The following is a 26,274-nucleotide window of genomic DNA, read 5'->3' on the forward strand; positions in this document are numbered from 1 at the left end:
CACCCCCTGGGGGGCGGTGGGATTACCTAGGGGGGCACTAAGAAGCGACGGGGCAGCAGGGTGGTGCTAGAGGTGGGCCCCAACTGTGTTGTTCACTAATTTACAACAGATCAAGCTATGGCACCACGCTGGCAAATTTGGTGGAAACTATCAGAATTTTTCCCCAGACTTTGAAGATCTGGTACCACTGGATCAAGTTCATCAGTTTTGTTGAATAAATTTCAATTAAAAAGTTTTTAATCTGATTTTGAACAGATATGCAATTAAATGTTACTGTTTTGAAATTTTATTGTTATTATCTTGTTTAGCGTCATGCAAACCCCTATTTTGAATAAAGCTTTTTATAGGATAGGGTAGAGGGCGCTGGGGTTGAGTTTGTGGAACCAAGGGGGGGGGGTGGCCCGAAAAGTTTGGGAACCACTGGTCTATACCATACCTCATAATCACTTGTGAATGCAAGGGTGTTAATTTTATATATCTTCTTTTTTCCCATTGGTGAAACAAAATACATTCAGCTGCAAAGGCCTCGTCTTGGATATGGAAGATGGGAACTTTCTTAAGCTTGCACAAGATGGAACTGTTTTGAGGTAATGTTTATAGGACATTAAGGCTGAAGTTCTAACAAGATTTCCCTGGGAGGTTTCCCTCCTCCTTTCAGATTGTTCTAACAAGATCACCTTTGAAGGTGGCCAAATTTTGCTCTTCCACATGTATAGCAAGGAAGCAGCTGGTTGAGTCATTTTGTTATTTATATCTGTACTATTTACATCTGACTAATGTGGCTTTGAAATTTTATTGTATATGCCGATGACTCTGTGTGTCAATCTTGGCTGATAGTAAATAAAGATTTTCCTGGGAGCAAGACAGAGTGATCTCGTCAGATCTCAGAAGTTAAGCAGGGTCAGCTCTGGTTAGTATTTGGATGGGAGACCACCAAGGAAGTCCAGGGTTGCTGTGCAGAGGAAGGCACTGGCAAACCACCTCTTGCCATGAAAACCCCAAAAGGGGTCGCCATAAGTCAGCTGCAACTTGAAGGCGCTTTACACACCCACACACACACAAGACAGAGTGAAAAAAACAGGACTTCATTCCAAGGAGGATGGCTCCCTTTAGAGATTTAACACCTTCATCATTATGGCTTGTGAATTAGCTGATTGGGCTCACAATTTTCTGTTTTCAAAGAACTTTAATGGTGTTTACTGCATTTGTGCTTTAACTATTGAATATGTGTGCATCCAGACTAACTACTTAATGTGGCTTGGTTATAATAATTCAACAACAGGAATTTCATCTGCTAATCTAGATGTTGCATTTGTATTCTGTAGCTTTCCAAACAATTCAGGTTGGAAAGTTTGACCTGGATCCAACATTTCCATTCTGCTAATACTGGGAACTCCCTTTAGTGCAAAGGGCGTTCTGCTGTCAGAAGAGGGTGTGTGTGCCCCTTCTTGTGCAAGTGGAATGCGCACCCTTCTTCACAGGAACACTCTATCATTAGCAAAACCCTCCAATAAAGTATAAGTGATGTGTGTGTGTGTGTTTACATGGCCACAGAACCTCACACTAATGAAATGCATTTGTCATTAACTAAATGCTGCTTGTAACACTAGGACGCCAGGAGCAATCGTTCTTGCCACACAATATAAGGAGTTACTTTTAAAGTCCCACAACTGCTGGTCTTCATCAGCCATATGCATTTCACTGAACAGCCTCTTATTGTTTATGACATTAATAACAATATTAATTAAATATCTTTTGAACATTTCTACTCCCCTCTTTTATTTGTCATGATTGATTTTGAGAAGATTTGCCAGACAGATCGGAACAAACTATAGAAGTTATAAAGTCAGATAGAAGTAACAAAATTAGGTTCTTTGTGAGCTGCATTTGAGGAAATATGGAACTATAAGTTCATGGCTCAGATTTTGATTTGGGGCTTTCAGAAATGGCATGTTATTGGGATTAATTACCCTTTTGTAATGATTGGAACAATCAGTGAATTAAAATGTGTAAACATGAATAAAATTAATGTATTTCATTCCTGGCATGCAAATGTGTCAAACAGGGCAAGCCATGGTACAAAACACATGACCTCAGAGGAGATCCTAGAGAAATATGGAAGAAAAGAATGGAGACACTTTAAGACCATGAATGGAATGGTTTCTCGTTCAGGTATTTCATTTATTAATTAATCAATTTATTGCTGAGGCTCAAGGCAGATTATGAAATTTAGCAGTGCAGTAGAAACAGTATAAGTCAAACAACAGATATTGTAATACAGTCAGATTACAAAGTGCAATAGAAAGCAGTGCAATAGAAACAATACAAGACATGGCATAAAAATGCAAAACTGGATTACAGCAGTTAGAAACAATGCAGTGAAAACAAGACATGCATAAAATAAAGTGCCATAAACCAGCTCCTATCTCTTTATATAAGAATCCTCCTGAACAATTCCAATGTTACTACAGCCCTATTCCCAATTCTTTATAAAAGCCCTCCTGAATTCTGTTGTACACATTCTGCAGAATGATAGGTGAGTGGGGCATTCCTGACCACCTCAGGGATGCCATTTCACAAATGGGGAGCCACAACAGACAACACTCTGGTACGGGCTGCTGCCTCTTGCAGGGGTGGGATCTTCTACAGACTTGACTGAGGTCATTCATGCTTTACCCTCCTTTATTCCCTGTTTCAGCCAGGATCAAATTTTTCAGTATGCACGTTACCTCATTCCTTGGAATCTCAACGCTGTTTCAACCCAAAACGAACCCGGCTTTTCCCATTCTTCTTCTGGCCCAAATTAAACCATTCATCCTGGCTTATTCCGGAGTCACAGAGCATGCATGCTCTGTTCTCGGGCTGAGCTTCACCCCACCCTTTTCCAAACCCTTCTTCAAGGCAGCATGCAGATAGCCAAACAGGGCAAGCACAGACAAAGATTGGCTTCTCTCACAGCTAATCACGAAGCAGTGTGTAAAGAGGCAAGGATTCAAGTGCTTCCTGCTACCTCGGAGCTCTTTCTGAGCACAAGAAAGGCTTTTTAAAAACAAGGCTTGGATTTCTGCCCCCCCCCCTTCTTTCAGATTGCTCCGTTTTTTGTTCTTAAAATACTTTTTTATGTGGCAGTTGGGTCTGGGGGGAAGGAAATTTTCTCTCAGGGTGCGTACTGCAAGTCAGCCAATTACAGAGCAGCCTTTAAAGGGGTGGGACTTGATTTGAACTTGGAAGACTGCTTTTCTGTATTCATGCCTCCATTAGCACACAGTTTCGTCCCTGATCATTCCAGCCAATGCACACAGCTTCCCCCAACCCGGGTTACTTTGATCCTGGCTGAAATGGGGAATAAAGGAGGTTAAAGCGGCGGTGCATAAATGACCTGAGATGAGTACAACTGTTGCAGTGGGGCATATCAGGAGAGGTGGTCCTTTAGATATGCAGGCCCTAAGACAACTGAGAGGAAGTGATTGACCTAAGGCTACTTGCTGAAGTTAATGACTAAGCAAGGATGTGAAGCAGTCTCTCCAATACATGTTTGACAATCTAGTGACTATTTATTGCTCCTCATTCTCTCTCTGAATCAATAGGTGAAACATTTACAACATAGCAATGAGCATTATACACTGCTAAAATCAACAGACCAAGTTCCTGTTTAAAAAAAAACACACAGAGAAGCAAAGGCTGGTAAAAAAGTTGGCAATTTTACATGAGACCATGGCTGATAGATAGAGTTTCTGTGTTGCATGCGGGTTATTCCAGTTCAATCCCTGGCATCTCCAGGTAATATGTGATGTGAAGGACCCCTGTGGTCAACCCTAGAGAGCCACTGCCAGTTAGAATACACAATATTGACCTTGATAGACCAGTGGTCTGACTTCGTATAAAGCAGGTTCATGTTTCCAGAGCTTGTGTCATTAGTGAAATTATAGCAAGGACCCAAGTTACAAAATAACTCTTAAGACAGGGGTGTCGAACTCAATTGTTATGAGGGCCATATATGACATAATTGTTACTTGGTTGGGCCAGGTCATGCCTCGCCAGTCCAGATCGAGGGGTGTGTGGCTGCCTTAGCTGGCTTGCAGGCCGGATAAGAGCTCTCAAGGGGCCGGATCCAGCCCACAGGCCTTATGTTTGACACCTCTGTCTTAAGACTTACAAATTGCCTTCCTGTTCCTAAAAAACAAAGATGCAACGAAAACTTCTGAAATTCATATTTTCTTACAGGACGTTTTCCAATAAAACACCCAGTATGGCATTACAGCTCTTTCTTTTTTCTTTGCAGCTAAGTATTATGTCTACGATAACTACTTTGACCTGCCAGGAGCTCTTCTTTGTGCACGGATTGTGGATAGTTTAAACCACGTAAGTGTTGGTGGTTTCAAGGCCAATGAAAATAAACATTCTCTCCCCCCCCCACCCTGCTCATATCTTATGTAATTGTTTCCTTGACATTTATGCTGCAAAATGAATTTCACCCCAAGCCTTGAATTTTATATACCAGCTGGTTATATAGCAATGAAAGTGCTGGGCTCGTGTGACTTCAGTAGATGCCCAAACAGTGTTCTCAGTTGATAGGAATGGGCTTGCACTTTTCTTTTTTTCAATTTGTGCACCTTAGGTGGAGTTTATATATCTATGCCTATTTGTACTCTGTGAGCTCTGGGTATAAGAATACAGAATATATGTGTTTTAAGTGGTACCCATTTTAGACACAATACCAGATTGTGGTTTGTCTTTGCATAAATAATACCAGCAGCATAGTTATGTTATTCTGTTGTGGCAAAATAAAACAGAAGTCCAGTGGCACCTTGAAGACTTATTCCAGCATGAGCTTTCATGAGTCAGAGCTCTCTTCTTCAGGTGCTAGGAAGGGCAAATAATTTTGCACAAACATAAAAGGAAAATTACAGAAGAGAGGAGGAAACAGAGGAGTTGGGAGAGGAAAGAAGTTGGTGTGACTCGCAAGACATAAATCTTTCGGCTTTGTTGATTAAGAAACTCTACTCTGTGTAAGAGACTAGGCTGGATTAGGTTGATGAGAGTGGTGAGAGGGTCCAGCCTCTCTCTCATGGGCGAGAGTAAATGACAAAATAGTAGTACCTATAATAAAATATATATTGTATAAAACATAAATAACTGTTGGTTTACACAGTATACATATTTTCAGTGTATAACACAATTTCCACTAGTATCCACTGTTCAAAAAATAACGGTTGATTTCAACAGTGTAAAGGTTTCCAATGTTTAACACAGTTTGTTAATATAGATACAATGTATATATTTCTTTAAATCTACCATACATCTTTTTGTTCGTTATACAAAAGAAAATTTAAGATACAAAGTAAAGCCTAATAGTATACAAATTCAAAATAATACATTTTCTTATCAGCTTGAAATTTCTAATCAGTCTGAAATCTTATTTGCTAAAATCAGGTAGTTAATTCATCAGGTAGAGTTCAGAAGGGACAAAATGCTATATTTTCCTATTCAGCTTAAAGACTATTATTCTTAATAATCTATTAAGTAAAGGTAAAGGTCCCCTGTGCAAGCACCGGGTCATTCCTGACCCATGGGGTGACGTCACATCCCAAGGTTTACTAGGCAGGCTTTGTTTATGGGGTGGTTTGCCAGTGCCTTCCCCAGTCATCTTCCCTTTACCCCAAGCAAGCTGGGTACTCATTTTACCGACCTCGGAAGGATGGAAGGCTGAGTCAACCTTGATCCGGCTACCTGAAACCAACTTCCGTCGGGATCGAACTCAGGTCATGAGCAGAGTTTTTGACTGCAGTACTGCAGCTTACCACTGTGCGCCACGGGGCTCATACAATAATCTATTATAAGGTTGAAATCGGTGTCTGCTGTCTACTAAAGGTAGTGAAATCATCAGGTAAAGTCAACTTCAGGTAGTGAGATTACAAGGGTTGCAGTTGTTTCATTGGATTACTTCATCAGTGGATTAGCATCTATTCCTAATAAAAATATATTTTAAAGTAAATTTATTCCATGAGTGATTAATTTTTTTAATAAACGGAATAGTAAAATGTTTTTACCTTACTAAGAACATAATAGGATGTGTTAATAGGGTAATTACTGCTCTGTAATTCTTTCATAAACATTGCTATCTGTAATTAGAGTATTGTTAAACAAATAAATTCTTAAATAAATAGGTCAAATAGTTAACTATAGTATCTGAGGTTATAATGTATGTTTCTACAGCATCTCTCATGAAGTACCATGAGGTTTATGTGCTGACCTGCTGCTCTGCCATCTGTACAGTATTTCAAAATAGGTGTTGGGCCTTTTGAGTTACAAAGATAATGGGAATCTGGTGTCTATGCATGCAGGTCTGTGTCCACATTGCCTGGACCGCATGTTGTGTTGCATACAAAATCATCCATCCAGCTACATGTACACTATTGCTAGGTGGGCAATTTTATGAACTGACAAACTGTTCCTCCCCTTTTCCCTCTAAATCCACCTAAAACGCTGCTTCTGTGATATTTTCATTTACAAACCTCATGTGTTTAAGACCTAAGAGAGAGGGGAGCACTAGGATACCCTACTTTAAAAACTGGAATATACATCATGGTTGCTTTCCTTTTGTTTCTTGGGATTCACGGGCAAGCTCAGGAGGAAGTTGGGGGTATAAATAGATTAAATAAATCAATAAATAATATTTCAACACTGGGATAGAAAATGTCAGTCTGGAAAATGGGACAAACGTTCTGTGGCTGTCTTGGATGTGCAGTGATGGGTGGTAATGTAATATGATTAGGTCTGTTTCCTGGTCCTTTGACAAATAAGGATGGAAAAGCTTTTTGACTTGAAGTTCCAGACTTTGTGAATCTGCCTCTGCGTTTATAATAGGGTTTATATAACTGTGGGTCAACATGAAAATGTTGCCACTTCTGGAAAGGAAGAGAAAAGCAGTAGCTTACTAGGAGCTCAGTGTACGTAAAATGTCCTAGGTTCAATCTCTGGCATTTGCAGTTCAAATGATCTCAAGTAGGAGGTGTTGGGGGAAAGGAAGGTATCATGGTATGAACAGATCTCATCAAATCTCGGAAGCTAAGCAGGGTTGGCACTTGGATGTTAGACCACCAAGGAAAACTCTGCAAGCAAAGGCAATGGCAAACTACCTCTGCTTCTCATTTGCCTTGAAGCCCCTTGCTGGGGTCACCATAAGTTGGTTGTGGCTTGCCAGCATGTATGTACGTAGGAGGTGTTGAAGAAAACCCCTTCTCTTCCTGAAACCCTGGAAAGCCCCCTGTCAGTCAGAGCAGACAATACTGAGCTTGATAGGCCAATTATGATAGTATTGGACAACTTCATAAAGCATTTCTGTTTAGTAGCTACTTTTTAATCCTGTTTAGGACTAGCACAAGGGAAGAATCAATGGAACAATTCTACTGCAAGCAGTTAGATTTATTTAAATGAGGATCAGAAATTGAATCACTTTCATGCTTCACAGATGCCTGTGATTAATCTGCTTTGTAATAGCAAATAGAATCAGTCTGCCAATTTAGTTGCAGATTTTGTGGTAAAAGATTCAATTGGGTTTTGTTCAAACAGCCATACTATCAGTGATACAGGAAATGATCAGAATATTCCAGTATCTCAGATTCAGTTATATATTTTTTCATCTTCCTCTGAATTATAGAGGCATTATGAGAGACTGCTAACTGATAAGACAAGAGAGAGTGTTGGATCCTGCTGATCATTTCTGTGTTCGCAAGGCGGTGGGGTCCTTCTCCGCTGAAGGAGATCCTTCAGCCAGTGGAGATTTTTCACTGGATCTGAGCCATTGCCTTTCAATGCCAGTTAATAGCTGGACTGCATAGAGAGGGAGTTGGAGGGCAGAACTCAGGGGCCCTGGCCATCCTGGTGGTCCATGGGTCTGAGCAAGAGATGAACAGGGGTGGTTTGCCAATGCCTTCCTCTGCACAGCAACCCTGGACTTCCTTGGTGGACTCCTATCCAAATACTAACCAGGGCTGACCCTGCTTAGCTTCTGAGATCTGACAAGATCAGGCTAGCCTGGGCCATCCAGGTCAGGTCATATGATTTAATACCTGAACTTATTTCCGAATCCCTATCTGTTCCCTCTTCTCTGCTGATCATGATTACTAGCCTGCATAGGACTTGTTCTTCATGGGGGCTCTCTTTATGTTTATAGAACAGCGCTAGCCAGAAATTCAACTTTTGGAAAGATATGGTCGCTGCCATTCAGCATAACTATAAAACGTCAGCTTTTAAAGGTGAGTGAATTCAGTCTGTTTTATAATGGTGTCTGATTAAAGTGTAAAGTACCGGGGGACACTGATCTATAGTTAAAGCTGGTCTTTTTGCATCTACCCCAACCAAGCAGATATTACATAGCAATTGGTTGTTTGAGGCAGTTTGCAAGTTGGCAGGCAAGTTCAAAGCCAAAGACCTTGAACAAACTGTAAATGTTGTATGATTTTTCTGTATTTATATTAATGGCTGCTTCTATAGTGATTAACATCTCATTGATTTATTCTTTCTCCAAACCCAGAGATAAGGATGTAGTTATTTCTGGAAACCGAGGGTTTCAGGACAGAGCCAGGCATTCAGCAGCAAACCCAGGATTCCCAATCTCATTATTCATCTCAGACATGATAAGGGAACAGGCATATTAGCAAGAGAGAAGCAGCAGACAAAAGGGCCTTCTTAACCCTTTTATTGCCTGCGGTTTTTCATTTCACCCCCCTCCTACCAGCCATTTTTCTTCACTTGACCAAGAAACACAATCTTGGGAGAAAATTGGTTAAGGGGGTAGGGTTTACCGTTGCCAATATACCTGGAGAAAAATGTCCTTTTAACAGGGATATGGGCAGCTAAAATTCTTAATGGGATGGAGGTAAATAACATCCCATTAAACATTGTCGAAGGCTTTCACAGTCAGAGTTCATTGGTTCTTGTAGGTTATTCGGGCTGTGTGACTGTGGTCTTGGTATTTTCTTTCCTGACGTTTCTCCAGCAGCTGTGGCAGGCATCTTCAGAGGAGTAACACTGAAGGACACTGAGAGACAGCTGCTGGCGAAACATCAGGAAAGAAAATGCCAAGACCACGGTCACACAGCCCGAATACCCTACAAGAACCAATCCCATTAAACCTCTATTAAAGGGACATAACATTTTTGCTCCAGGCAATTCTATTTAAAAAGTGCTGAGTGTGTGAAGAACTAAGCACCCCTTCTGTGTGCTTTTCCCTCAACCTCCCACCTTGAATTCCCACTTTGCACATTAGAGGCAAACACATAGCTGAGAATCTGATGTTGACTTCCACATGTCTAGTTGCAATCTAATCAAACAGAGCTAGGCTGGCTGCACCACTATTCAGGTAGACATCTAGAACTCACCAAGCAGCACACACTTCAGGGGTAGAATCATGGTGTCTGTTTTTTTCTTTCTTTCTTTTATTTTTTACAGTTCTTGCATGAGATCTGTCAAAGGTTGGTCTATGGATCCTATCCTACAGGTTCTTTAATCCATTTTTGCTTCTAAAGTCAAACATTTGTTTAAGATTTCACAAACCTTAAGGATAAAACACTGCCCTCATGCAGTTAATAAGATTTAATCTGGGTTTTCCAAAACCTGTTTTGTTGTGATGTTTTTTTCATGTTGTTGCTTGTGTGAAACCTTAAAAAAATCTGTTTGCCTTCAGAAGCCAAAACAGATTAAAGAGCCCATATGAAAGGGACCTAAATATGTGTGTGTGTGTGTGTGTGTGTGTGAAGTGCCGTCAAGTCGCTTCCGACTCATGGCGACCCTATGAATGAAAGTCCTCCAAAATGTCCTATCTTTGACAGCCTTGCTCAGATCTTGCAAATTGAAATGTGTGTGCAGTTGTTGCCATAAATGCCATCCCGGCACTTGGTGCTGATAGCATGTACCTTTGGAGGGGAGGAGGGCTTAGTCGCTACATGCTTACACCATGCCATGTGATAAGAGCTTGTATATAATATAGCTGGAAGTGGCTGGACAATTTATCATAGAGATGCCAATCCGCATGGAATCCAAAACTGTTGAGTTAAGACAGACAAAGGGACACCCCCAGACTGGGCTCTTTTTAAGAGTTTGTTACTGATGCTTCACACATTGCAGATCTATACTGCCAAGCAGAACTGCATACAGCTTTGTGCATGCAGAGGTATGTCTTGCTTTGCAGCTGGCTGGATCCAGTGGATGGGGTTAAAGAGTTTGTTCAAGAGGAGCTGAGGAAGAGGCACCATTTGATTTTAAGATCTCCCTTGCAATACTGATTTCTTTCAGAAAAAGCTGGATATTTTTTTCCTTTTAATGTAGTCTTGTAATGAACTGCTCAAGGACACTGCTGGTCATTCTTCTAACAGAGCAAATTCTGAAGTGAAATCCTTTCTTAAGCTGTGTAACTAGACTTTATCCATTTAGTCCTATGGGGAAATTGCAATAACTTAGCTAAGAAAAAAATCCCAAAAAAGTCCAAGAAATAATTTTGCAAAGAGCTAAATAACAGCAGACCAACTGAAAGAGAGGTTCCACTTTTTATTTGGAAAACACAGCTAGAAGTGTTTAGAACAAAGTGTAAAAAGCTTGTTTCAAATGAATATAACAAAGACAATTTACAATTTTGACATCACAAAAAAATACAGCTCATGGGAGTTAAAATATCAGTGGGCTTCTTTCCCACTTACAACCTGTCTGTTCTTGGTACAATAAGTGAACAATTGTAAAAGCACCATAAGATAAATCTAGTGAACTTAAATAATACAAAATATGTCAAGGTTATTTAGTGGATGCATCTTAAACCTCCGTATGCCAGCTCTCTGTTCAAGATGATGTATAAAATAAAGCATTTTTGAACAACTGTATTAATATGAGACTGAAAATTATGTCCCTTAAACATTTAATATATCATATGCCTTTATAGATTAGGTGAATGTAATTTTGGCCAGTATTATCTGCCAATAGAGATACAAGCTTCTGCGTGTGCAGTTGGTTTGATGTAGCATATCTCAATGTGTCCTCCAGTTGATACTCATCTGAGTCCCACTGAACCTGCTGGGTATACCTTGTGATTTAGATAGGAATTGACATTCCCACCAGGAACAATAACTGTTGCGTGCGTGAGAGTTGCATTGGGGCCAGCAAGTTGATCTTTAAGGTGACCTTTGCAAGTGCTCGTGATGGGATTTGCAGACCGTCAAGCCAGTGTAGTGCCACAAAATTGATAACATGCTGGTGTTAAAAGCAAATAATTCACTACAAATGTTTAGGATTATATTGCCAGTTTGGTCAGTAAAATTAAGACCAAAAGAAGATTCCTCATATTTTCTTGTTCAGCTTCTTAATAAAGGTATTGTTTATGACAGAAGATTAACTAGTTTCCAAGAAATTATGTGGTTAGCAGTTTTGTTCTAATGTATAAGCTAGAAGTGTCTTTTTAAAGTACTAGGGATACTTTTAATGGAGAAGTCGGCTGTTGACAAAAGCTAAGCTAATTTTCTTCAGAACATTCCAGTTAACCTGTAGCACCACACATTTGATTTTATGATATAAATGTTAAAGCTTTATTAGCTCATTACTTGGTATGGAAATATAATTATTCCTATTGGTTAATTATAGCAGTTTCACAATGAGATCAGTAAATGATCATTGTAGTTATCCCATGAAAAAATGTCATTTTTCATGGGATAACTACTTGTCACTTACAATTCAGCCATAAATACTCTTCTACGAAAGTTACCTACGTTAATTTCTAAAGAAATAACTTAGGTAGTTAGGATTGGTTTGCTATCTTGAAATTAATTTTAGCCTCTTTAAATTATGAAAATAATGTTTAATCTACCTTGGAAACAAAAACAAGCGACCTGTGTTAGACGACAGTCCTAAAACTATTAGCAGTGCAATCCTAAGCAGTCAATGGGCCTAGAAGTGTAAGTCTCCTTGACATGGTACTGTAAGTTTGGAAAGATACAGTGTTGTTATTGGATTAATTAGGAGTATGTTGTTTAAAACTGGAAGCATTAGACCTAAGGAATTTTGAATTACTTCTTTGTGAAGAAAGGAGCATGTAATAAACACATCTGTGAATTATGATGCTTACATAAGGGAAACATTATCTGGTCTTTCCTAAACCCTAATCTCTTATAATTACCATATCTCAGTGTTGGGCACGTGCATTAACTTCTTAATTAAATACATTTCTGTGTGTAGCACTAACATATGATAATATTTTGTGAAGAATTATATAACCTATTAAAACTTCATTTAAAACTGCACATCCTGCAGCATTTGCAATAGAAATTTAATTTTGTCTGTCGGCTTTCTTTAGCTAGTCTCTGCTGGACACATAGAAATAAAAATACACATACTAAGAGTGACGAATCTGTTTTTGAGAGTTAGTGTTAAATTGGAGCAAACAAGAAGCCTGAGAAGGAAGAATGGACATACTCTGAGGAGTACAAGCCATTTGATTCATTATTGGGCAGTTGCAGCCAGACTTGATCATTTTCCATGAGATCAACAACAGCACTACCAGAAGCCTGATCAAGGTACCCTTTCTTATACTCATCAAAGGTGTACATGATGGGTGAACCATTTTTGTACAGGCCAACCCAAACATGTGTTCCTTTCACGTGCACATGGTAAGCAAAGTAGTACAGTCCTGGTATCCTGCATGTGAAGATCCCTGTCCTGGGGTCATAGTGCTGTTGTCTGTTGTACAAAATTTTATCAAATCTGATAGGGACTGCTGATGTAGGATATGCTTTGGAAAGAATGGCAGTGAAAGCTGAAACCGGCATTCCAGTTAAACCTTGGCTTGCGCCAGCTTTGATAACAGGCACACCTGCTAGTGCTTGACCTTCTGGGAATATTGCTGGTCCAGGAGGGCCAGGTGGACCTGGAGGGCCTGGCAATCCGGGCTCTCCATTGTTGCCTTTTGGACCTGGCAGTCCAGGAGTCCCTGTAGGTCCGTCTAAGCCCTTTGTTGCAATACCAGCTGGACCAGGTAATCCTGGTGTCCCCTGTTCCCCTTTACTGCCAGGGTATCCTGGGATACCTGGTGGGCCAACTGGACCTCTTGTACCAGGTATTCCAGGTGGGCCTTTTGGGCCTTGCACACCATTAAATCCTGCTGTTCCCTTAGGTCCTGGTGAACCCATTGGGCCAGGTAGGCCAGGAGACCCAGCATGGCCCGTATCCCCTTTAGGGCCTGGCAAACCTGGATGTCCTTTTGGGCCAGGAAGTCCTGGCTCTCCTGGATATCCTGATTTCCCCTCCAGTCCAGGTAAACCTCTCTCCCCTTTAATTCCTGGGAAACCTGCTGGTCCTGCAGGGCCTCTTTCGCCTTTAGCCCCAGGAAAGCCATTTTCACCAGCTGCACCTCTCAGCCCTTGGGGGCCCATTGGCCCAGGTGGTCCAACGGGCCCTGGTTCCCCTGGAGCACCAACTGGGCCTTGTTCTCCTTTTGCTCCTGGAACGCCATTTAGACCTTCGGGACCTCTTTGTCCCTTCATCCCTGGTAGCCCAGGTTTTCCAAATCCTGGAAGACCAGAAGGTCCAGTGAAGCCTGAAGGGCCTGGAAGTCCTTTTGCTCCCGGAATTCCTGGTAATCCTGGTGGTCCAGTAGGACCAGGTTTTCCTATTCCTGGCTCTCCGGGTGGCCCAGAAGGGCCTTGGGGACCTGAGTTGCCAGCTGGTCCTGGTGTGCCTGGTAAACCGCGGTCACCTTTAATACCTGGCTGTCCTGGATATCCCCTTTCTCCGGGCCTCCCTACCCCTGCATGTCCAGGTGGTCCTGGAGACCCCTGTGGCCCTGGCAGCCCTCTTTCTCCTGGGCGGCCAGGAATTCCATATCCATTTTCTCCCTTCTGTCCATTTATGCCAGGTATACCTGGTTCACCTTTTTCTCCAGGGATACCTCTTGGTCCTTGTGACCCTGGGAGTCCTTGTTTGCCAGCAACAGAAACCCCTGCTGGACCAGGAATTCCAGCAGCTCCTGGAAACCCTCTTTGCCCTGGGAGACCAGCTGGTCCCATGTCTCCTTTTTCACCTGGTAATCCTCTGTTGCCTTGTCTTCCTGGCAAACCTGGCAGGCCTGGCTTTCCAACAGCAGAATTTCCTGGTGGCCCTGGAGGACCTTCTGGTCCTGGAGGTCCTTGGCTGCCATACCCTGGTTTCCCTGGACTCCCCGTAGGGCCTGGTTGCCCTCTTGGGCCTGGTGGGCCAGGCGGGCCTTGCTCTCCCCGAGCCTGTAAAACTAAAACAAAATTAAAATAATTAGTATGGTTCAGGAATTGCAAGTTGAGTGGCAGTCAGCATTTTACAAATTTCCGTTTTTCAGCCTAGGATTGCAGGATTGTAGTGATAATGAAAAGGAGAAAACCATTCATCTCCCTCTGAGTTCTTTTGAAGGAGGACAGCATATAAATGGAATGCATAAATAACAGTAAAATCGACAGCCCAATTGTATAGAATGGCAACATTTTTGAAAAACAGATGCAGGGCTTGTTTCCTGAATCAGTCTTGCTGCTTCCTGCATCTTTTATTGTTTCGTGCTTTAGGAAGGGGGGTGTTTTCTGAAAGCCCCCAATCCCCAAAACTGCTCGTTCATGCATTTTCTGGTATGGGAAGCTCTGGACCATCAAGGAGGAGCCCATGATGCATCTCTTACTTATGATGACATCAACTATTGGGAATCTAGGCTAATACTGGACCGGGAGGAAGCTGCAGCAAAAGCTCTTCGTACCAGGCATTTCACCATACCCAACAGTGCTGATAGGAGCCTCATGCTGCTAGAATAACAGGTACTGAGCCAAAATCGCATAGTTGACCACTTTCTTTCAATCCAGTTTGCCATAATTGTTTCCTTTACTGCTCCAGTGCCATTTGTAAAGCTAATTACTGGGTCTTTTTCTTCCTGGGAACAGTCACCTGGGTGATGAGTGGGATGATGTTATTACCTAGTGAATAAGATTTGCCTGTGTGGCAATGAAACCAAGGTCAATCTGAGCCAGTTTAAAGTAAAGGCATTTTTAAAAAAACCTGAATGTACTATTTAAGGACAATACTACCTAACCAATCAGATTTGGTTATGTTGCTTGGAGCAAATAAAGCCAATACAAACTGAGGGCAAATGCATAAAAAAAAAGACACCTTTCAAAGTCCTTTTGTAGAAATGATCACATTGGGAGGCGCTGTTTGAAGTGGCAGAATATGTTCATAACTTTTACTTTAGCTTAGTTGTAGTTTGTTGTTGAATGTGCATGTATATTTTGTACAATTTTTCTTGGGTTGTAGGAGCCAGCCCAAAAATGTAGGAACCAGGTTCATTTTTTAGGCCTTCAAGGTCATATTTTAATGACAACATTTTGTATGACAAAACCTAATCATAATCTTCACTTTTTCTTGTAATTGCATTAAAGCTGAGAGAAAAGTGTTATAGTATATAATACCAACCCTGGTTAGTATTGATCACCGCATTATTGATCACCGCAAAAAGCTAACCTCTAATCATAGTTTAATATCTTCCTATTTTTTGCTCCATGGTGACCTGTGTGTGTTAGGTACCATCAAGTTGCTTCCGACTCATGGTGACCCTACAAATCAGTGTCCTCCAAAATGTCCTATCATTGACAGCCTTGCTCAGATCTTGCAAACTGAGGGCCATGGCTTCCTTTGTAGAGTCAATCCATCTCATATTGGGTCTTCCTCTTTTCCTGCTGCCTTTGACTTTTTCTAGCATTATTGTCTTTTTAAGTGAGTCGTATCTTTTCATAATGTGACCAAAGTATAATAGCCTCAGTTTAGTCATTTTAGCTTCTATTGAGAGTTAAGGCTTGATTTGATCTAGAACCCACTTATTTGTCTTTTGGGCGATCCATGGTATCCCTAAAACTTTCTTCCAACACCACGTTTAAAAGGAATCTACTTTCTTCATTTCTGCTTTCTTCATTGTCCAACTTTCACACCCATACATAGTAATAGGGAATACGATGGCATGAATTAACTTGATCTTGGTGGCCAGTGACACATCCTTACACTTCAGAATCTTTTCTAGCTCCCTCATGGCTGCCCTGCACAGTCTCAATCTCTTTCTTATTTCTTGTCCACAGTCTCCCTTTTGGTTGATGGTGGAGCCAAGGAACAGAAAATTTCAATTTCCACATTGCCAACCTTAAAGTTGAGTAATTCCCCAGTAGTCATTACTTTTGTATTCTTGATGTTCAGCTGTAGTCCTACTTTGGCACTTTCTACTTTAATTTTCACTAATAGTTGTTTCAAGTCTTCACTATTTTCTGCCAGTAATGTGATATCATTGGCATCTCAAATTGTTTATGTTCCTCCCTCCGATTTTCACTCCACCTAGCTCTTGAGATTTGCCCTGACTTAGTACTTAAGGATCATAGCAAATTTCCTAAGAGCTATCTTATAATAATGAAGTAGAATGTTTAAATTTTATGAGAAGTCAGTTTGGAATGAATTAAACATTCCATTTTTTTACCTTAGGAAATAAAAGCAAGCAGGGTAAGTGGGTAAGCATTAAACAACTAGACAATGTGGACTTAATTAATACAGCATGAAAGCAAACTGAAGCATCCTGTTGGCTTTAGTGTACATGAAGTTGTGGTTTAAATATTTGCTGTTGGCAGAGATCTATAGACCTGTTTATAATTTTCATGGCCTATAAAAGCTTTGGAAGATTTGCCCATAATAAAGAGAGAAGTTGTGATGGGAGGAGTTTGCCCATATTTTCTCATAGGAAACAACATTCCAAAGGATGTATTCACAACTTTGGACTGAATTAAATGATATATATCTTCTGTCAGTATGGTATAATCTATATTGGCATCATAACTGCTAGGGAAATTTCTCTCCACTCAGGACAATTGAGCACAAATTTGTACAAAGGGCAAAAATATTTTCTAGGAATAAAAACTTCAGGAAATTCTTGGGGTTCTTTTGAACTTCAGTGACTTAAAAGAAAGCAGGTGGCACAATCTCCTTGATGTCACATACATTGCTTGTGCCTCGCTTTGAATATATTCTGAAATTGATTAAAAACCGTTCACAGAATAGGCAGAAAGGTGCACTGTTGATGGAATGCATCAGTCAGGATACAGAGCTAAAAAACTAATTTATTCAGGTTAAATGAATAAGAATTCAGCTGTGGAGGAGCCGTAGCTCAGGCTGAGTATCTGCTTGACATGCCAAATGTCTCAAGTTCAATCCTTGCCATTTCCAGTTTTTAAAGATCAAGTTGTAGGTAATGTGAAAAACCTTTGCCTGAGATCCTGGGGAGCTGCTGCTGCTCACAGTACTGACTTCGAGGGACTCATGATCTGATTCAGTATAAAGCAGCTTTATGTATTCATGGGTTAAAAAGAAATAGTAAGAAAAAGATGTAACATTTTTATTAAAATCATTTTACATATAGGAATTTTATATACTAATAAGGTTTGTTCTTCCCATGTGTTTATAAATGTGTGGCTGTTTTTATTTATTTTTTAATATATATATATATATTTCTCTCCTTCCCTGACCTGGATACCCCAGGCTAGCCTGATCTCGTCAGATCTCAGAAGCTAAGCAGGGTCAACCCTGGCAAGTATTTGGATGGGAGACCACCAAGGAATACCAGGGTTGTGACATGGAGGCAGGCAAGGGCAAACCACCTCTGAACGTTTCTTGCATTGAGAACCCTACCAGGGCTTTTCCGTAAATCAGATGTGACTTGATGGCTAAGTAAATAAATAATGTGTGTGTGTATGAAAGTGATTTTTAAAATGTTTGTAGGCTCAAATTTACAAAATGAAAAAGAAACACGTAGCTTCTGAAGGTTAGTTTACAGACTATATTTTGACAACAGGAAGCTGGGTACATGTTTTCCTCATGAAAACACAAAATCTGAAATCTAGATTGAGTGTGAATGCTTTAAGGAACAAATTATATGCAAAGATGATAGTATGAATTTAGAAAGCTAAGATTTAACTTTTAAAAATCCATAATTAAAGTACAAAAAGCTACTTGTAATTGTAGATTAAAATATTTGTAATATTATTATATCCCCTTCTCTGAGCTAAACACTGTTCTTAATTTTTGCTGTGGTGTACTTGACCACATCCCAAAAAATTATTTTACTTTTGGGGAAACAAGGAAGGAAAAACTAGTTCTGCAGGACTAGTCTTGGGTAGTTGCAGAACTGGAGCCTTATTTATCACTAAATTGTTGCATTGTGTTGTACAAACCAGCAGGTGGAGCCATTCAACTATATGTGAAGCATGATAATTAAGAATCATTTGGCAAAGAACTGAATCCTAATAGTTATCCCTTTCACTTTGGGGATTGTGGGATTTCCTTTCCCTTCCCAAACCTCCGAAGCTTCCTCCTTGTAACATGAGATGCATGCTGCATCATGGTGACATATATAAATAACACAGCAACATGCTTAAGGAGATGCATATGAAAAAGCTTTCCAATACTTAAGTTGGGAAAGACAAATAGGACTGTTTTTGTGCTTGCTGATTTTGCTTTAGGAATGCAGATGCACCTTCAGATGGGCCTTTAATGAGTTAAAGTTTCTTCCCATGAACTAAAGCAAACACAGTCACTCCTATGTCTTCCTGCTCGGCAAACGGCTTATGAGAAGCTGTTTTGCATACATCTGGCTCCCTTGCAGATCTGTGAACTCAGTAAGGTTTGTGAAGTTTTGAATCCTCAGGTTAATCTGGGGTCGAGCAGATCGACATCTGTGTCTGCCAAGTGCAACATAGAACATGACTGTTAAAAAGCTTTAGCCTGCAGCCAGTGTGAGAAATGAATGGCTTGGATCCACTGGAAATTTCCAATGATAGAAGAGATTTCTGTCAGTGAAGCAAGACAGCTTTCACCCTCCCAGCACAGCCCAAAATGCCCTGCAAAATGCCAAGGGAGTGAGGAATGGGTCAAAATTGCACCCCTTCCATCCATCAAAATCCTCTGCTGGATCCAACCCAATACCTTTCCTTCGCTGTACTTTCAAACATGCAAAAGCATTCCCAGGATTGTAGTTATCTTGAAAATGACCATCCGCAGATTGGTCTGAGGTGGTAAGTGGAATTATCCACTTAAGCCATATATTGTTTTACTTGGGGACGCTGTTGTGCATTTATGGAATGACAATAAGCATTTCTATAGGGCATTTCAAGTGTCCAATTCGTAATAAGACAAATAAAGTCCAAAGTAACAAGTTCAAAGTACTTATCAGATGTTATCTCACTAATTAATACAAAAGCCCTGTCAGGCAAGTCAGGGATATTGTTGCATTCTTGATGCAGACTGAAGCTGGGGGAACTTTGGTTAACCGATAGCATCTAATGAGGTCATGATAGAAGTGAACTTTCCAGCCAGGAGTAGAAAAGGGCAAGAGTCCAGTAGCACCTTAAAGACTAACAAAAATATTTTCTGGTAGGGTATGAGCTTATGGTAGGGTAAGCTTCTGGTGGGGTAAGCTCATACCCTACCAGAAAATATCTTTGTTAGTCTTTAAGGTGCTTCTGGACTCTTGCCCTTTTCTACTACTGCAGACAGACTAACACGGCGACCCACTGTGAATTATTTCCAGCCAGGGGCATACGTGCTGCTCACATCCCGCATTCTTAAACACTGAGCTACACTGGCTCAGTTTTTTTTAAAAAAACTTTGTTCAGGGTAGATTGAAATCCTTGCTGAGGCCTGTTTCACAGCAGAGGTACTTGATTTATTTTCATTGTCCCGTCAAACAAGCTATACCCGCCCCCTCTCCCACATGCACACCCCTTTCAGGCATATGAGCAGCAGATGCAAGCAAACATAAAATGTATTGACTCGGCCAAGCATTAATGAACACTCCAGAAGAAGTAACAGTGGATGCAACTGGTCAGATACGCGGAGAAATTGATCAGATTGACTGCAGAAGTGCGCAGCTGAGCAACAGAGCGCTCCAAGGCTGCTGTTTTGAAAATGATGTATTGGAAGCCATAAAGCCTGCGGAAAGTTTTCTCCAGGGAAACATAGGTTGCTGGGGGGTGGGGGTGGATATTTATCTGCTGCTTCCCTCTGCACATACAACAGGTAGCATTGTAGAGCAACCTTGTAGTCAAAAGACAGTCAAGAAAAGACTCCGAACACTTCAAGAAATCGAACTTGTTTATGCCTAGTTGTGTCTCTGAAAGGTTAGTCTCACAAGCATGTTTACACGTTTGCCATGGCAGTAACTGATAAAGAGCTTTATTGACTAGCGTACTTGTTTGATTTAAATCTCGGTGTGCTGTTTTTTCTTTCTGCCTCTACAGTGACAGCATTCACTAAATGAAAGGCATTTTTGAAGCCTGGCTCCATGTTACATTTGCCCCATGAAAAGTAGCCAGGCTCTCTGACTGTTGCAAATTCTGCGGGAGCTCTCTGGGCAGCCAGTAGCTGAGAGAAGCTTGCAGGTATTTCCCTGGAAGATACACAGAGAGCGGAGGAGGCCCCGTTTGTTAACGGGTTGATTTCAGTCCGTTCATTTTCTCTGCTAGTTGAGAACTTTGCTGAACAACGGAAGGAATAAAACTGCCATAGGCCAGCGGCATCCTTCATTCATTCATTCATTCATTCATTCATTCATTCATTCATTCATTCATTCATTCATTCATTCATTCATTCATTCATTCTGTTGACTTATTTTTATGCTGCCCATTTCCATACGAACTGAAGGCAGCGGTTGACATGAACACGGCCAGCTTCAGACTTTCCTTGACTGGCCAAAACATGCCTTCCAGATTCTCAGAAGTTGGAGCCTGGCTAATTTTGAGTGTAACTGACTACTGGAAAGGGGGGGGGGGAAACAAAGACCCTTAAGGGCCATCCAAGTCTTTGGAGTCTCACCGGTCAGAATTTGTACTCAGAGCTCTTCAGATAATTTCAACTTCAGAATTATTTGCTTTACATAGGGGCAGCCCATTCCTGAGCTTTTCGGTGGCCGGGTACGGCATAGCCGAGGTACCGCCACAGTGCCTCCAAAACTGTTCTCCAGCCGCCGAAAGGCTTAAAAAAGCCTTTAAATTTCTTTCCCCCTGAAAATGGGGCATTTTGCCCTATTGAAAACAGTGAGGCTGCGCCAGCTAAAACCTTGTGCAGCAACACTGTTTTGGAGGGGGGGTGTTCCTGGCCCAAAAGGGGGAGGCCAAGCCGGCGTCCCAGGGCTGCGCTGTTGCTCCAGTGCAGGGAGGCCGGTGTGTGCGCCCCAATGCTGGTGTCCCTGCCTCCACCAGCGATGCAAGTGGCTTGGACGTCAGTGTGGCCACTTGCGTTCCTCCTGAGCTCTTTCCAGCCAAGAGCTCAGATAAGAGGTTGGTGGTTTAACGTTTTTTCAAAGTTTGATAGGTTATGATTAGAATGAAAGGAAGATTGTTTTCTCCGCTGTGTAAAGATCAGCTTTTTAAAAGAACTGCAATGACTGTAAATATCCCAAATCAGAATAGGTTCTGACTATCAGCTGTGTTAACAAGTCCTCAAATAGTGAAATGCTACATCTTTAGGTTGTAAATGGCTATAAACTGTTGAGAGTCACAGTAGAGCCATTTGTGAGGGAAATTTTGACCTAATGATAATAATAAGAAACTAGTTAATTTTTTTTAGTCAATGAAACTATTTTGGTTTTCCTTCCACATGGGTAAATACATGTGCACTGATGAGATGTATAATTAAATGGAGTCTTTTAGCATCACGTATATTCACATTTTGTGCCATGGATCAGAAATGTCATATATGTTAAATGGCAGCAGCACTTTAAGAAAGTTAAGCCTTGTCCTGATGCTACGCGTGCTTATTAAAAAGTGAAGGTAAAGGTCCCCTGTGCAAGCACCGGGTCATTCCTGACCCATGGGGTGACGTCACATCCCGACGCTTCCTAGGCAGACTTTGTTGGCGGGGTGGTTTGCAGTTGCCTTCCCCAGTCATCTCCCCTTTACCCCCAGCGAGCTGGGTCCTCATTTGACCGACCTTGGAAGGATGGAAGGCTGAGTCAACCTTGAGCCGGCTACCTGAAAGCAACTTCCGTTGGGATCGAACTCAGGTCTTGAGCAGAGCTTGGACTGCAGTACTGCAGCTTACCACTCATAATCACTGACTCACACACTTAGGCTGAGTTCTTACATTGGTTCAGTACATTGGAGCTGTCCTAGTGCTGCCATGTTCTGGCACTGCAGGAACCCCAAGAAGCACCATTGAGGCTCCTCCCATAGCAGTATGAATCCATTTTTCTGAGAGCTGTCTTGAGGATAAGCTAAAGAGTGGAGGTATATTGACCCTCACATCACCCCAGGAAGAAGCAGCATCTCTCATGCCACCATGATAACTTGAGTGTCAGGCCTAACAGTGCCACCCTAAGCAGAGTTATATCCTCTAAGCCTTCAGTGTACTTACACGTTTCTGACGTCTGTTTCCCAACGAATGTGATGTGAATTCAAAGTACTAACTTCACCACACATTTATGACCATGCATTTTCCTCCAATAATGTCACAGTAGTTTAAGGGGGAAAGTTGGTTGAATTTCAATTGCCACATGAGAGTTTGAAAACAAACATCTCACTTTTAAGGCCTATGATAGCATATCTTATTGTTCTTGTATGCAGTTTTAGCATCTTGTTATGTGTATTCTCACTCCACTTTAAATTATATCATCCATTCCAGCCAGTGTCTTATTTGAGGCAAATTAACAAGTCTCTCTTCCCTTCTAGGGTCCATACAGATACACATTGGTTTATACCAGTTTAATCCATAGGGCTCCCTTAGAGAATCCTGGGAATTGTACTTGTGGTAAAGCACTGAAAAATCTTTCTAGCAGTCCATAACCCCACTGCGGTGCAAAACTCAAGGGAGACAGGTTCAGATCCCCACTTGGGTGTAGAACTCACTGGGTGACCTTGGGGCAGTCATTTTCTCTACAGCCTAACCTACCTCATCAAGGGGAGAGGGAGAGGGAACCATGTACACTGCCTTGAGTTCCTTGGAGGGAAAGGAAGAGTAAAAATTGGTGGATAAATGAATATTTATATGTGTGATTACCTGCTTACTTCATTTTATTTTCATGGTAACATTATCCAAAACAGTGAATACTTTTCATTACTCTGAATTATTGTTTGTCCCAAGTATCTGTAGTGTATCTTTTTTACAAAAGAAAAGATAGTCCCCCTGTGCAAGCACCGGGTCATTATTGACCCATGGGGTGACGTCACATCCCGACGTCTACTAGGCAGACTTTGTTTACGGGGTGGTTTGCCAGTGCCTTCCCCAGTCATCTTCCCTTTACCCCCAGCAAGCTGGGTCCTCATTTTACCAACCTCAGAAGGATGGAAGGCTGAGTCAACCTTGAGCCGGCTACCTGAAACCGACTTCTGTCGGGATCGAACTCAAGTTGTGAGCAGAGCTTGGACTGCAGTACTGCAGCTTACCACTCTGCACCACGGGGCTTAATGTATAAAAGACTGCACAATTAATTTTTAAAAGTTTATTTATTCTGACCTCCTTTACCCTCTTGTTGCTCCACTGGTTCCACAGCACTTTTAATTACCATTATAAATTTCTGTATTGCAGTTGAGCTATCATACTGGCAAGATGGACAAATGGACATTCACAAATATGCTGGTTGTTTCTAACAGGCTATTTATACTGGCAGAACTTTTACAATTACTTTTATTTGTTCTTTTTGTTAAAAATAACCTTTTGTTTCGATATGTTTGTTGTACTTTGCCTCAGAAAAACAGCTTACAATCTTTTAAATACATACAATAAGTATGTAGCATATAGTCTAGAGTAGCTATACTTCAATCTAGTGAGATTCTCTTGAGTAAATGGGTTGTGTGGTTGTCTGACAATGATTTTAATTGTGTCAGTATTAGCTGGTTTCTTCATAGCTGATCTGAAGGATTAGCAAAACCATGTGGTATGTCCTTCGTGAGGTGAGCCACTTCAGCTGGCAAGTGGGAGACTTAAGAGTTTCCTCATGTTAAAAATGTCATTTTTCATGGAAAGCTATCAAATCTGAGAGTTTTATTTATTTAGTGCATTTCTACCTCGCCCTTCTTGCAAGGAGCTCAGAGAAGTGTACGTCCTTCTTGTTGCTTCCAGTTTATCCTCACAACTCTGTGAAGAAAGCTTAGGCTGAGAGAGCATGGTTGGCCCACGGTCACATATTAAGTTTTAGGGCTAGCAGGGACGTGAACCCAGGTCTCCCGAATCCTAGCCATTCCAGTTTTCTGGGTGCTGGGTGATTCTTAACATGCTTAAAATTCAAGCATCTAATGCACCCACTTTTCCTAAACTACAACCCTCATGTATACAGCAGCTCTTAGTTACTTCATAAACTAGGTTTGCTTGTGCCATGCCTCTGCTATTGTTCTTCTGAAGACTATTAGCTCTGAAGTGATAATTTTAGTAAATATCTGTTCACAACACTGATCCTTTAGAATTTCCAAGCAACAGTTACGCAGTAACTGGCATCTCTGGCTTACATGGTGTCATAATTAACATACAAAACTAACTATCAGTTTACCATGTTTAAAAAGAAATTATAACTTACCATGGCTTTTTGTAATGAAAGGTAAGAAAGGTCCCTTCACGCTGGATTGTTTCTGGTATCGTTCAGGATAATAGCCCTCGCCACCGCGGACAATGTTCATGGAAAGCAGCATCAGCAGAATGGATATATGTAACTTCATGATCCTAAGTCCACTCTGTATTGAAGGAAAAAATTATTATTATTTTTTTAATTACAGACGGTCAGTTTGCAGGTTTTTCTCCCCTCAAAAGGCTGTAACAAAAACATATGAATTTCATCCACAGTCCTTTGTTTCAAAGCCCTCTTTCAAATTTAGTGGATTTAGTTACGTACATGTTTTAAAATATCCTTTTAGAAAGTTTTAGAGCACAAACCATTGTAGGCATTAGAATCTGTTCTCATTTTGTTGCATGATCAGCATTCACTGCAAGCAGCATGTGGCAAAAGTCTGCAAATGTTTTCAGAAATAAAAAGGAGAATCACTAATTCCTGGGAGCTGCACTCTTATGTTCCCAGCAGCTCTTAATTTTTTCCTAAAGATCTCACGTCCTCCTTTTTCAGAAGCAGTAGCCATTAGAAACCCATGTCTATGCAACAAGAAAGCTTTCTGCAAGTAACTGTAACCAGAATATCCTCAAGAGTCATTAATGAGCTCCTGAAAACCTCTGTCCCACTTAAATGTACTTGGAAGCCAAGCCAGATGGAATTGCAGCATACCGGCATGTTGTAGGATTACAAGTGTGTAGTAGAGCAGACTTCAGTCTTGGCTCATATGTCCTTCTGCCACAGGTGTGCAGAGAAGTTGTTATTTCAAGCATCATTCTGAGTTATTTATACTGTTTGTTCCTTCTGACATGCAGTTGCACTGTGTTGTAGCCCCACCTTCAAACCAGAGAAGTAGTAATTATGTTGGAAAGTTTTCTAGGGTAGGAATGTTATGCCAGGTTTGGTTGTTTTTTTTAATTATTATTATCATTTTAGAAGTCATTCCCACTTCCTGAATTTGCTTTCATTGTACTAGAATTGAAGGCAGCTTTACCTATGAACAGAACATGCTTACACTTTAGGAAATAGAAAATGGTAAGTTGTGTTTTGATTGCATTTTTCAAAGAAATGAGTAATCTGTGCTAGGGCTAGGTATCTTCTCTTTGGTTGTTCTGACAAGGAATGTTATTGAAGTCAGTGGTGAGAAATCTTCTCTAGTGTTAAGGATTTCAGATATTACCGCTGGCAAAAGAAGGAAGAAGGATCCCTTTTCACCACCAAGAAAGGCTACTCTGGGAACTATGGGACTCACGTGAACAAAGGCCATACAGGACAGGGAACTGCAGTGAGGACTGAAGTTGGGTAAAAAGATCCGATCTGATCCTTTGTATTGAAATTTTGGCCTGGGTTGTCACTAGTGTATGGAAGATACTCAGCTTGGTCTCACACTTCCTGTGGATCACAGGGAGGCTGTGGAAACCATGAAATGGTGCCTGGAGGCAGTTTTGGAATGGAGGAGGGCTAATAAACTACAGCTTAATCCCAACAAGATGGAAGCGCTACTGCCCTGTGAAGGTGTCTCCTGGTCTGGATGGGTTTACATTCCCCCCTAGAGTAGCAGCTTCTTAACTTGAGGATACTGCTGGACCCAGGCCTCCTGTCGGATAAGCAGGTGATGGCAGTATCCAGGAGCATCTTTCACCAGTTTCAGCTGGTGAGACAGC

The 26,274-nt window shown here is 41.2% G+C and overlaps 2 protein-coding genes across 2 annotated transcripts in view; one reads left to right on the forward strand and one right to left on the reverse strand.

Moving 5' to 3' along the window:
- Positions 1-26,274, forward strand: part of NT5DC1 (5'-nucleotidase domain containing 1) — a 125,402-nt gene that overhangs the window by 2,368 nt on the left and 96,760 nt on the right. The window contains exons 4-7 of the mRNA XM_056856213.1: positions 516-587; positions 2,066-2,172; positions 4,283-4,362; positions 8,177-8,258. Coding sequence (XP_056712191.1) covers positions 516-587; positions 2,066-2,172; positions 4,283-4,362; positions 8,177-8,258 — 341 coding nt within the window. The remainder of the gene's footprint in view (positions 1-515; positions 588-2,065; positions 2,173-4,282; positions 4,363-8,176; positions 8,259-26,274) is intronic.
- COL10A1 (collagen type X alpha 1 chain) lies at positions 12,406-25,355 on the reverse strand. Its single transcript, XM_056856678.1, has 3 exons — positions 25,283-25,355; positions 24,587-24,740; positions 12,406-14,266 (listed from the first exon to the last, which is right to left on the reverse strand). The coding sequence occupies exons 1-3, from the start codon at positions 25,286-25,288 to the stop codon at positions 12,411-12,413; spliced, it is 2,016 nt and encodes a 671-aa protein (XP_056712656.1). The 5' UTR covers positions 25,289-25,355; the 3' UTR covers positions 12,406-12,410.

The sequence above is a fragment of the Euleptes europaea genome, chromosome 10 (genome assembly GCF_029931775.1).
Source record: "Euleptes europaea isolate rEulEur1 chromosome 10, rEulEur1.hap1, whole genome shotgun sequence".
NCBI classification, from domain to species: Eukaryota; Metazoa; Chordata; class Lepidosauria; order Squamata; family Sphaerodactylidae; genus Euleptes; species Euleptes europaea.